The sequence below is a fragment of the Mixophyes fleayi genome, chromosome 1 (genome assembly GCF_038048845.1).
Source record: "Mixophyes fleayi isolate aMixFle1 chromosome 1, aMixFle1.hap1, whole genome shotgun sequence".
Taxonomy (NCBI): Eukaryota; Metazoa; Chordata; class Amphibia; order Anura; family Limnodynastidae; genus Mixophyes; species Mixophyes fleayi.
In genome coordinates, this window is record NC_134402.1 from 39,676,924 (window position 1) to 39,689,328 (window position 12,405).

At 40.1% G+C, this 12,405-nt stretch overlaps 1 protein-coding gene across 1 annotated transcript in view; it reads left to right on the top strand.

The window, feature by feature from the left end:
• Window positions 1–12,405, top strand: part of EVC2 (EvC ciliary complex subunit 2) — a 116,128-nt gene that overhangs the window by 13,053 nt on the left and 90,670 nt on the right. The window contains exons 3-4 of the mRNA XM_075194648.1: window positions 4,135–4,295; window positions 10,705–10,761. Coding sequence (XP_075050749.1) covers window positions 4,135–4,295; window positions 10,705–10,761 — 218 coding nt within the window. The remainder of the gene's footprint in view (window positions 1–4,134; window positions 4,296–10,704; window positions 10,762–12,405) is intronic.

The window sequence follows — 12,405 nt, forward strand, 5'->3', positions numbered from 1 at the left end:
CACTCAGAAGAGTACCCATCATGACCAAGTTGAAGTGGTCTTATGGTAACTTGCCTCAGACTTGTGGCTTTTATTGGACTAAGACATTACAATATTCAAATGTATTCTTATATGTGGGCATAAATTAACGATCCTGCAAAAATATAACACATGTTCAGTTTTATTGGGACTGGTCCTGTGGCAATTGGGAGCAATGTGTCTGTCAGTGTCTTACTGCTAAAGTGAGGAGGAGGATCTGTGAAGATCCCTCTACACCAGGGGTCAGGGAACTTTTTTACCTTTTACCCCAAAATATATTCGGTCCGCCGAAGTTACCCCATTGATCTGAAAGGAAGCAAATCATATATTATTAATTATTGGAAGTCAAAAGTTTATTGAATCTATTCAAAATTTCTTTGAAAGCTTCAACTTCAAAACTTCAGGTTTTGGAGAAATGATGTTGCATCATTTTTGATACGAGAGCATCAATATTGGGACATTTTGATGTCAGAGCAATTTGGGTACAGTCTTCAGCGTCCAGTTATTTTCAATGCTTTGTTTTTATGTTCGTTAGAGTGGAAAATCCTTGTTCGCAAAGGTAGTTTGTGGCAAAAGGCAGCAACTTTTTGACTGCCTCCTCATGTGCAATTTTGAATGTCTTTGCAGCTGTTGACTTCCAAAAATATGACAGATCTGCTTTGTTTTCAAATGCAATTCGTGCTTCATTATTGCATCGAAGCTCAAGAAGTGCCTCTGCCAACCCTTGAGGCTCTTCTGGTACAACAGCAATTTCACATTTAAAGGGGTCTACAATCCAACTGACAGCATGTGAATCGGCAGCATTACCCCCAGGAATTTCATTTCTACACCATTTGGGGTAATTTACCCCTGTTCCCTGACCACTGCTCTACACAATTCTCTGTCCTCTCCAGCGGGACCAATGACCATTGCTAACGCCATAGCTATAGAGTCCAAGCTCTGAAACGCTATGCTACAAGTGCTTAATTCATAGCCCCCTAGGTCTGCTTTTTTTTTCTGCCCAGTAATTCTTGTTTTAGCAATTATACTTCGTTTCATAGAACAGCATTAGAATTCCTTTTTTGAGCGGAATTGCACTTTTGCGCATTAAACAAATCAGGTTTGCAACGCAAAAGAAAGAAAGATAAGAAGGGTGTAAAACACCTCCGATGGTGCAAACTACCTGCAGTCACAAAGGGGGTTAGATGAAAATATGCAAAGAATTGATGTTGTTTGCGCAGAATTATTCATGGCCAAAAGTGTATTGACCAATTCTAAAATATAATCCTATTTGTAAGTAAGGTATATTTACCCTTTATCTAATCCATGTGCTCTCACTGGAATTAAAGCATAGAATACACTGGTAAACGAGCTTGTCAATATTTACAGTATTTAAGACACTGATATGAACAATACACGTTCTATGTGAGCGTTTGCATGCACATAGTCTTGGAAAAGGAGTCGCTGGCTGCTATTTATAATGAATGGTTAAACAAGTACTTTTTGGCATCTTGGAAACCAGCCTTTGTTTAACAGGGTGTGTTTGATGTTTTGGGGATTGACCTACATTAGTAACATAGAAGGGGACTCTTGAAACCTAGTGTTGTGGACGCTGTAGTTATTGACTTTGAAAAGCCACAAATGTCTGTACACTTTTTGGTATTTCTTTAAACTGCAGCGACAGCAGTATTTCCTGGTTCCTATGGTGCGTTGTTTGTTGTAGTCCTTACTCAGCTATGTTTTGTTAAGTGTAATTGAAGGTTCCGTAAGTTGCTTTCTGCGCTGGCGAACAAGAGGCAAAAATAAAGATAATGATAGAGTGTAACTGACATATACTCAATCACTAAACCTCCATGTATTTTATTTCTTGCATACTGAGCTTGTATATAACTCTCTGGCATCCAGAATCCAGTGCGGTACTGGATTTAATATGTGGGAAATATAATATTTGTAATTGTCTTCTAAAACTAGCCTGTTAATGAGAAAACATATCCAATGCGGCCGGCTGTTTGTGACATATCAGTAGTTTATGGAAGTAATTACATTTAAGTACATATTATAGCAAATTTTATTAACGACAAATTAGTGTGTGTGTGTGTGTATGTGTGTATATATATATATATATATATATATATATATATATATATATATATATATATATATATATATATATATATATATATATATATATATATATATTCATATTCATACTTGCCAACTCCGGGAGACGCCCACATTTTGGGTGAGTCTCACGGACTCCCAAAAGATTAAGGCAATCTCCCGAATCTGGCCACTTCCTAGTGAAGTGGGCAGAATTTGGTCCAAAATGCCGTGACATTTGGCCCCTCCCCCGGTATAAAATGACGCGTCATTACGTCACAGGGGGCAGGTCCAAAATGACACGATTTTTGGCGCCCCACCCCCCTCACACCCATCTGCCCCGGCAGGCTCCCGGAAGCCAACTTCAGACAGTTGGTAAGTATGATTGATATATATATATATATATATATATATATATATATATATATATATATATATATATATATATATATATATATATATATATATATTGTGGCAAGAGCCCGCTACTGCAGAAGCTCACGCGTACAACTTCTTCCTTTTTATGGTTCTTTATTGTCAGGATGGTAATAATGTTTTGACACCGTATACTTGCACAGCAATTATGGAGACCCTCAACGCTTACTATACATAGTCCAGCTCTCTGTCCAGATCAGCCAGCTAGCCCAGCGTTGATCTCCCTGAACAATGAAACAAGCAGGGTTTTATACCTGACACTCCTCCCACAGGCCTAGCTTGATGGACAGGTGACACACCCACCTTCTCTTTAAAAGGAAACGCTCATCCCTGGTTCTGTTTAGACTATCAGACCCACCCTGTCTGTTTGCTGAGAGGAAACAGCTTTTAAATCATGTAAGTAAACCAATTTTAAACTACACATATGTTTTTACCTGGTTTAATCTCCACCTAGGTACATAACTGTGCCAATGTTTTACTCTACTTCCCTGCTTTCTCTGCATATTGCCAGCTAAATGCCTCCTTTTGTTACAATATATATATATATATATATATATATATTTATGTGTGTGTGTGGTTATTGACTCTTGGCTTAACCCACAACAGGGGGGAGTTAAATGTTTCTCCGTTGTACGGTTTTATGTCTCTAGCAATGGGGTATAGCTGCCATTGTGACTGAGGAATTATATGGGACAGAAGGCATATTTATCAAGAGCCCCGATTCTGCGATAACTTGATTTTCTGTTACCGCCTAGCTAGCCAGTCAGACTTGACAACTGCTCATAATACAGTTTTGTTTTATTTTAAATACTGTACACATCCCCAGTATTGTAAAATGATATAACGTGCGTACAGGCAGTTGCAGAGAACATAAGAAGTGGTACTGTGCTTTTGGAGAATCCTGTAAAACGAGACGTTATTGGAGAGTCTTGGATATTTTAAGTTTATACATCAAACTTGGTGAGAAATATTCACATTGCAATGTACGGCCAGATAAAAATAAACTAAACTATCCATGGACAGCAGTAAAACACTGCTAGTCTGCAGCCATATTTATAAATAATATAGTAGAATAATGAGTTGTTGTTACCAAGGAATAACGACGAATGAGAATCTCCGCTGTTTCAATTGTCTTACTCTGCAAACATAAAATAAGTGCTTTGTTTCTATAGTGTCTGTGTGGAATGTCATATTGCAATAAACATTTGCTGCAGTGAATGAAATATGTAACACAGCATGTGTTTGTTTAACATGAAGTATTCTCTAGTCCTCTATTCACAGAAAGTAAATGGAAATACGTCACATGTATGTTATGCTTGAACCCTACATAACATCAAAAGAAGTACTAGAGGTCTTACTTAGGCTATTATCCATCATTTTGTTTATATAACGCTGGCTTTTGTCCTCAGTCTTTCTATTGATCCCTCCATCACGTGCCACACGTGTGTTTGCTGTAAATATGTTTCTCCTGATATTGAAATAATTTATTTATAATGCACAACTGAGGCATTACCAGGGGACATTGTATGAAGAAAATGTTTAGCGTGGGGATGCATAACCTATTCTTACTATGACTATAATGTTGGTATTTGTCTGTCTTAGATTTGTACGGTGAACAGAGATTGGAGCTACAGGAGACTTCAGACCTGTTAGTGACATCAGCTGCCCTTGGCTCTCCGTGGACTCACTCGCTGTTTGCTCTGATGCCGTCATGGGTAAAAAGGACTTTGTTCAAACGGGCAACAGTGACACAGAAACGCCAAGTATGTAAAGGATCTCAACTTCAAAACCTACAAATATGAAATATGCATGGGGGGAATGAGATTTGACCATGGAAGCTTTTGTTGTTGTTGATGTTGTTATTATTAGTGATGTCATTGACTCATCTCGACAGTGAGCGCTCCACTTAAACGCAATGTCCACATTTTGCCCCCACCCTCCCCTGCACAACAGAACCACACTGGTGCTGGGGAATGGACCTCCTCTGCTTTGTTAGGGTAGGAGAGGGGGGGTGGAAGCCAAAGGTAGAGATTCCCTTTAAGAAATTCTTTTGTATCACTGTACAGATGTTAAATGATCTATCGAGAACAGGTGTCATGTTTTGGGCAATAGGGCGCAGTGTGAAATCTCCCATACTACAGAGTAGCTACACTACAGGGCTCACACTGTCCTTAGTGTTTTGCCTGGAGAATACAGAATGAGGACTGTCACTAACGCTCAGCCTCTCAGATACAGTAATCTGAACACCTGGCATGACTGGCATCACCTTAGTCACTTAACAATGAATGCACCTTTTCTGCCACCACAAAGGATTTACTATGATGTCCTTACGTTCACCAAAACCACTTATTAATGTTTCACACTAAATTACATACGCATGTAGCATGAGCCTCCCTGAGCTTCGTAAATTTACAAAGAATCGCGCTTGATTAAATTTATTTTAATACGAAAAATGTTTCCAAGGCTTACTTGCAAAAAAGTTAATAACAAGTCATACAAAAAGTGGCACAAATAAGTTTCAGAAATAAAATCGGAAATAAAATCACTACTTACTAGTTTAAGACTTGGCGTGTGTGAGGGAACACAATTGAGAATATGCGACATTTCAGTCTTTATAGACCCCTTCATGAAAATGCACACTGTAATGTCTAAAGCAGAAGTTTTTAAACCCTTCTTACAGACTCTTCACCCCCACCTTAGGAATTACATTTTCAATTAAGTCAGATTGATTCCCAAAATGACACACAGCTTTTGAAGTAAATTATCTATCACTAAGATGTATGTTGGCACCTCAGAGAATCTCTCACATCTGCTCTGCTTGAGTGGCTAGATGGTTTACAACGTTGGGGCTTCAAACTCCTCAGATATGCTTATCTATCCCTAGGCCCGGCTAGTTTCAAAAGACTCTTGGTTAATTGCACAGGTCACTTAGGTCAGTCAGCAAAGCATACTGTGAGAGGTTACATAAAATGTTCACATTGTTATACATGAATTTAACAGACTATAACAATCAGTCATTATATATGCTATATAATTGTCACAAGGAGTACATTGACTACTGGGATACACTCTGTGTTACTGATTCTCACTCCACAGGGTTTGCTCCAACATTTCATTCTATATTTTTTGGGCTTTTACATGTCCTGTACCTCTTACTAAATACATTGCTGTATTATTAATTACTAGCTTTGTTTTATATATTTGGCCACATATTTCTTTCATTAGCTAGAGGTATTTTAATTGCCCTGAGCTGCACAACAGCCCTGCTATGTTCTTTGCATTGGATAGAACTGTATCTATAGGGCAACTCTGCCCACAGCAACGTAAATAAGCAGGCCTGATGATATCGAGACGGGACTAAAAAGCACTGACTGGATCTAAAAGTAAAAAGCAGTGTATGTAGGAAACGTTACAGCAGCACATGTCAGTAATTAATATTATCTGAAGGAGGGAACCCCCTTTAACTGCACTCGAAATAAAGTATTAGCTGCAGTGATTTGATACTTCCAGTCTTTCCCAGATGAAGTGGAAATAGAGAGATTGGGGTGTGGCCATGTCGCTGTGGGGGTGTTCCCCTGATCTTATGGCAGCGGGTGGGGACATCGGTGAGTCTGGGGGGAGATATAACATTCAGGACAAACCTATCAGGACTCTCCCACCTAAATAGGGACAATTGTGAGGTGAGGAGCTGTTCCTCACTGTACTAATAGCCAGTCATTATATACATTTTTCACAGTATAGGAAACTTATTGACAAAGAATAATCCAAATATGTTTATTATTAAGTTGCTGGTATCGTGTGGTGTACCTGGAAGCTTGCACAAACACACTATTTCCCGAAAGTAATGTGTGCACATGGCTCTTATAGTTCCAATAAATATAGAACACCTTTGATGACCAGTATAAGAAATGTATTGTTCTTATTGTTAGAATACACTAGATATTCTCACCGAGGAATAAGTGATGGCGCTTAGTCCAATATAAGACTGTCAGTCAAACGGAGTGCTCGCAAAAATTCTTAAAATAGAAAGTTTTAATTTTCTTAACTCACACCTGGCTGACTTATTATTGTTAAAATTCTGAGTCCTTATTATTTTTATCCTATATGTTGCAACAAATTACACAGCAGTGTACACTGGCAGAACATTTACTCTTTCAAATCAGTCCCTGCCCCAGTGGAGCTCACAATCTAATTTCCCTACCACGGGCATACATGTCCCCACACACATTAGAGACAAGGGAGCGCCGTATAACACTGTTACCATCATGCCGGACTTTGTGTTTGCAGCCATCCACATCAGTAAAGTCGAGCTATTGTGCTCACGTTGATGAAGTAGGAAAACGACAGTATTTTTAGTTTTTAGCTCTCCCTCAGGAGAATCCATCATTTGAAATCCCCCTCGCTGCATCAGTGAACCTTTTCCCCTCCAGCAAGCCATGGGATTTCTCTCTGTGTTATTTTGCTTCTTTGATAGTTGTTGTGCTGCAAATAGGCTTCTGAACTCTCAATCAAAGCGATAGTGTGGGAATTGGGACATCGGGTTAGAGCCACTGCAATTCAAGTTACACAAGATATACGCGAGTCATTCCTACAGGAGGTTAATGAGGAGCAGAATGCATTGTATTTAGTATCCTTGTTGGGTGACTCTGCCACATTTTGAAATCGCAAAATACTAGTCTCATCTTAAATGCATCCTACAGATCTAGGGCCCCCATAGAAATTTGAAATGCATTGTCATGTGTCAAGAGCACTGATTGGTCAGTGCATTCCACACATGACCAGCTTGTCGTGCCAAGAGTACTGATTGGTCAGTGCTTTCCACACATGACCAGCTTGGCGTGCCGAGAGCGCTGATTGGTCAGTGCTTTCCACACATGACCAGCTTGGCGTGCCAAGAGCACTGATTGGTCAGTGCTTTCCACACATGACCAGCTTGTCATGCCGAGAGCACTGATTGGTCAGTGCTTTTCCACACATGACCAGGTTGTCGTGCCGAGAGCACTGATTGGTCAGTGCTTTCCACACATGACCAGCTTGTTGTGCCGAGAGCACTGATTGGTTATTGCTTTTGACATACTTCAGTTGCAAAATGTAGAAAGAGCTTAATTTTAAAATTCCCCTGCTAGGAGCTGACAGGAGAGTCAGCTGACTGGAGAGTATCTTCCTGACATCTCAGGGGAGGGTTGGTTTCTTTAATGTCGGACATTTTAGTTTTGGGTTGAATTGGACTTTAAGCTTAATAAGTAGAATGAACTAAACCAGGGAATGTTACTTACCTGCACTCCTGCTGTCCTCTGATTCAGTGAATTCCAAGGTGGATATAACTTTGCATTTAAATTAAGCTGCTGTGGAATTGTAAGTTCCTCCTATTTCAACTTGATGCAATATATGATGTTATGGGGGATATATTGCTTTCTTTACCTGTAAAGGTGGAGAAATAAATATATAAAAACCAGCGGTTCTCCAGCCCATACACGAAATGTAAAGTTATTGTACGCCAGGAATTCCCCTGTTACCTACACCCGAGATACGACACACGCTAAATGTTGCTCACTACAAGTCATCCATAGGTCCCTATAGAGCTCTACTGAACCGCTATGGACGGACTTCAAGAGGCACAGCGGGAGCCAAGTCCCAACTTCAGACGGATCCCGTACTTTGCATGGGGTTGATGAAGGTGGGATAGTCCAATGTAGACAAGCCATTTAGAGAAGTACAGTGCACATGACAATACAAAGTGTGATGCTTCTCTTTTCACTACAGCCACTATACTAGAATACATTTGACCAGTGTGTAACATAGCAGATATTTTGAACAGTAAAGGCCGGATTTAGAGTTGGACAGAAGTTCAAATGCGGTGCGTAAAAATGCAACACTGCTCATAGAAGTTGAGCAGAGTAGGTAGCACGGCCCCTGGAGATGTGGTCTTGTGAAACTTGCCAACATATCCAGATATTCATCTTTGGAGTATCTTTTGCAGGCAACATAGGGGCTATTGCTGATGCTGACAGCACCAGCATGTTGTGTTTTAAAATAAGATATAAATAAATGTTTTTTATGAAAAAAAGCTAATGACGCTGACTGTCGTATCTTTTCACCAGCCACATCAATAAACTTACGTCTAAGTTCCGGCTGTATCTTTTTTTCTGCACTGAAATTAGGCTCTAAAAGCTCATTTTTTAAAACCTCCTAATTGCAGTTTATTTGTTATAGTCCAAAAAATAATGTAAGTGATTGGACCTGTACACACACGCACACACTTTCTGACAAGCGCCCGCCTTGCCTCATCGCTTCCTGCAGCATTTTATGAGTGTTATCCCTCCGTATAACATGCTTCCAGCAGTCACAATGCTGACTGCTCTCCAGTTTGCAGTTGTACTTGAGTGGGGCTACTGGGGGCTTTGCTTTGGCCACCTAAAAATCCTGAAAAAACTTGCGTGTGGCTGCATTTGAAAAATGCTGGTGCAAAATAATAAACTCATTTGCACCCCTTGGGGTAAATGTATCAAGCTGCGAGTTTCTGGCGGGCTTGAAAAGTGGAGATGCCTAGAACAACCAATCAGATTCTTTTATTTAGTGCATTCTACAAAATGACAGCTAGAATCTGATTGGTTGCTACAGGCAACATCTCCACTTTTCAAACCTGCCAGAAACTCGCAGCTTGATACATTTACCCCCTGAAGTGTAATAAGACTTTGACACCAAAAGTCATCACCGTGGATAAAGTGCATCTCCTGAGAAAAACAAGTACCCGACACGTGTACAATTCTCTTGCTCTGAGCTACGCTGTCATATTTGGCTATTTCTGTCCCCACTGATTGAAATGTACGTCTCTTCTGCCTGATAATCATGTCACTATATACAGGCAGCAGAGAACCCCCTGTAGTTGACCCTTAAAGACAATTTTCCTTTTTCCACACAAAGTTACTCTGCTTCTTCTTGTAAAACATGTTGAGTGGCACCTGCAGTCATTTTTTTTCCTTTCTTTTATCCATGGTAAAATAATGTGTGCGCTTGTCAAAGCAAATCATTTGTGTTCTCCTCAGTGAAAATCAATAACTAATTTTCTGCCGCTTTCTTTCATGGATAGTTGAACATCGCTGCTCTAAACACTTGAGTATTTACATTGTGGAGCTCAGACTAGTTTTAGTGTCTATATTCCAGAGGTTGATTGGTATTTAATAGCCCCGCACGGCTAATTTTCCTTTATTCGTGACTGAGAACTGAAAACATCAAAATCGTGTCTTTGGTCTCTGTTATTGTCCCTTTATATGTATAGTGCCATCATATTATGCAGAGCTATTCAGAGAATGTAATCACTCAGATTGGTCGATGCCCCAGTGGAGTGGCCAATTAACCCGCCATTGTGTATTTTTGGATAGAGGAAGGAATACGGAGAAAACCCACAGAGAACGTACAGAGCCTGACGCTGATTTGGACGTATGCCCCAGATTGCGTGTTGTAAATTGTGGAAATTTGTACATGCCCTCAATAGTTGCGTGCAACTAACACTTGTGTCTCCTGGCGACTGGGGAGCCGGAACAGGAATGAGGTCACCTAACATAGTCTCAGTACAGCAAGGGCATTTCATGCAAATGTGGCTGAGACACACCAGCACGGAGCTGCATATACCTGGCACCTGGTATACTTGCTGATTATGACGATTGTCATCACGAGCTAGCCGCATCTGATTGGCTGATTGAGAACTCTGAAGCTGATTGGTGCTTCCTTCATTCATATTTTAAAAATGATCTTTTTTGCTACTTACATTTGTACGTTCATTATCATGAGCTTGATACCCAACCAGGGCCTCAACGTGTGGAGTTTGTATGTTCTACCCGTGTTTGCGTGAGTTTCTTTTCGATTCTCCGGTTATTACATCCGACCTTCGCATCTTTCACACAGACTCCATGCAGATGTTTTCCATGTGATCCGTAGAACATGTTAACATATAATACTTGTGTGTACTTCATCCCTGACAAAATACTCATAAATATTTGTTTAACATTGAGTAGTTTTCTGAATAAACAATGTTTTAGGAGATGGTAGAATGTGGATTATAATTGGGCCTTGTGTTTCTTGCTTTCCTTGTGTATTCTGTACCACAATTCTATACTGTGTATTTTGTGACCTAGTACTGAGCATGCTTCGCAATGTTTTTGCTTTTCACAGCCCCGAGATGTCCAGTCGTCTTCTCAAAGTGATATAACATTCCAGAAATGTGCAACTGTAAGTATTTACCCCCCTCTCTTTAGTGTCCCATCTTCCATGCTTTTTATGCTTTTATATTAGCTCCACCTCTCACCATTGTGTGTAAGTAAATATTGACAGTTAAGCCAATCAACATGACTAGCAGAGGATGAAGTGGGCGGGACTAGAGCAACCTGTAGCCAATCATTGCAGATTTCAGTTCATCCAAGCGCCCGTGTATCCGGGCGTTGGCAGGTTGTGAAGTGCGAGGGGCCAGGCCAATGTGTTGTTGATCTGATCTTCTAAATGTTAAAACAAAAAAAATACAGTACAGGGTAGTGATGTGAGGCAAACTGCTGTGGGAAGATTGTGGTTATAAATATGGCTTATTAAGTAATGAAGTCCATGTATTCAACTTATATGCACATTTTTGTCTGGTTTTCAGTTGTCCTTAATGAGTTGTTAGACATTGGATATACACTCTGAAGTCCTTTTGGGTTCAGTTTTATTAGGTACGTAGCAATGATGGTGTAATGACTGTACCTTGCTAGACTGGCATGCAGCACAGAACAGAACCTCCAGAATAGTAAGACTTTGGTCTTGTCCCATCCTCCAAACTTTCCTGCACCCAATCAAGCATTAAAGCACAAAGTCAGCAGGAAACGCTATTAAATGTACCCGCAGAGGGGACTAGTTGCAATGGTTTATTGCTGTTGTGCAATATGGTGCAACAGCGGTATGTAAGTATGCGCACGCCGATGTTTGTAAAGTAGGGAATGACCACAGTGACACCAGGATAAAAATGGGTGCATTAGACTGGGCATGCTTTTGGGCAAGGGGCAAAAAAAAAAGGGCGTTTACATTGGCCCATCAGCTTTCGATGGTCCACATCCAACAGTTCACATCAACTTGCTCTGGTGCAAAATCCATTTTTGTGTTTTAAAAGCGGCTGACTTCTATCCTCAGTCCTGATATCTGTAGCCAGTTATGGTTCCTTCCCTCTAATTAGGCTAATTAAAGACATCTCTCATGAAGCTAAAACAAAAATAACGACATTTGTAAAATAACAGTCATTCCCAAAACATTTATTTCTGCAGTTGGCTTATTTTAATCATTTCAATTGAATTTTAAGTCTCCGTTCCCCTACGCCATCTGACAGGTAATGTTGGATACATTCAATCAGCGATGTTATTGATCAGTGTTATCAGCTGTCTTTGCAGCGGATTGCTCCGTTGACTGTCCCAGTGCCTGGCATATTCGCACTGGGCGGCTTCAGATGTGTACTTGTATGCTTGTAATTTATTGTAGTGCCAGATATACTACTTGTCCAGCTTTATTTAATGCTGTAAAGTCTGTCACCGATGGTTTTTGGTGCAACTAATGACCAATTATTGAATGTGCTGGGGATCTCAAAGCTTTGTTGGAATTGAAGTTGTACATTCCTAATTACACTTTAGTGTTTTTGCAAAGGGCAAATGCAAAGCATTTACCCTTTATTACATTTATTGTGTCTTTAAAAATGAATTCACATTTGTTGTTCCATAAAGAAAAACATGCACATGCTCTGAGCAGCTTTGGAAATACACTTGCACGCACATAGTCATGTCATTTTCAGATTTGAACCATAAAAGTAAAATTCATTGTTCAGTGTCAACCTGACTGTCCACTGCAGCTCTGTTAAAG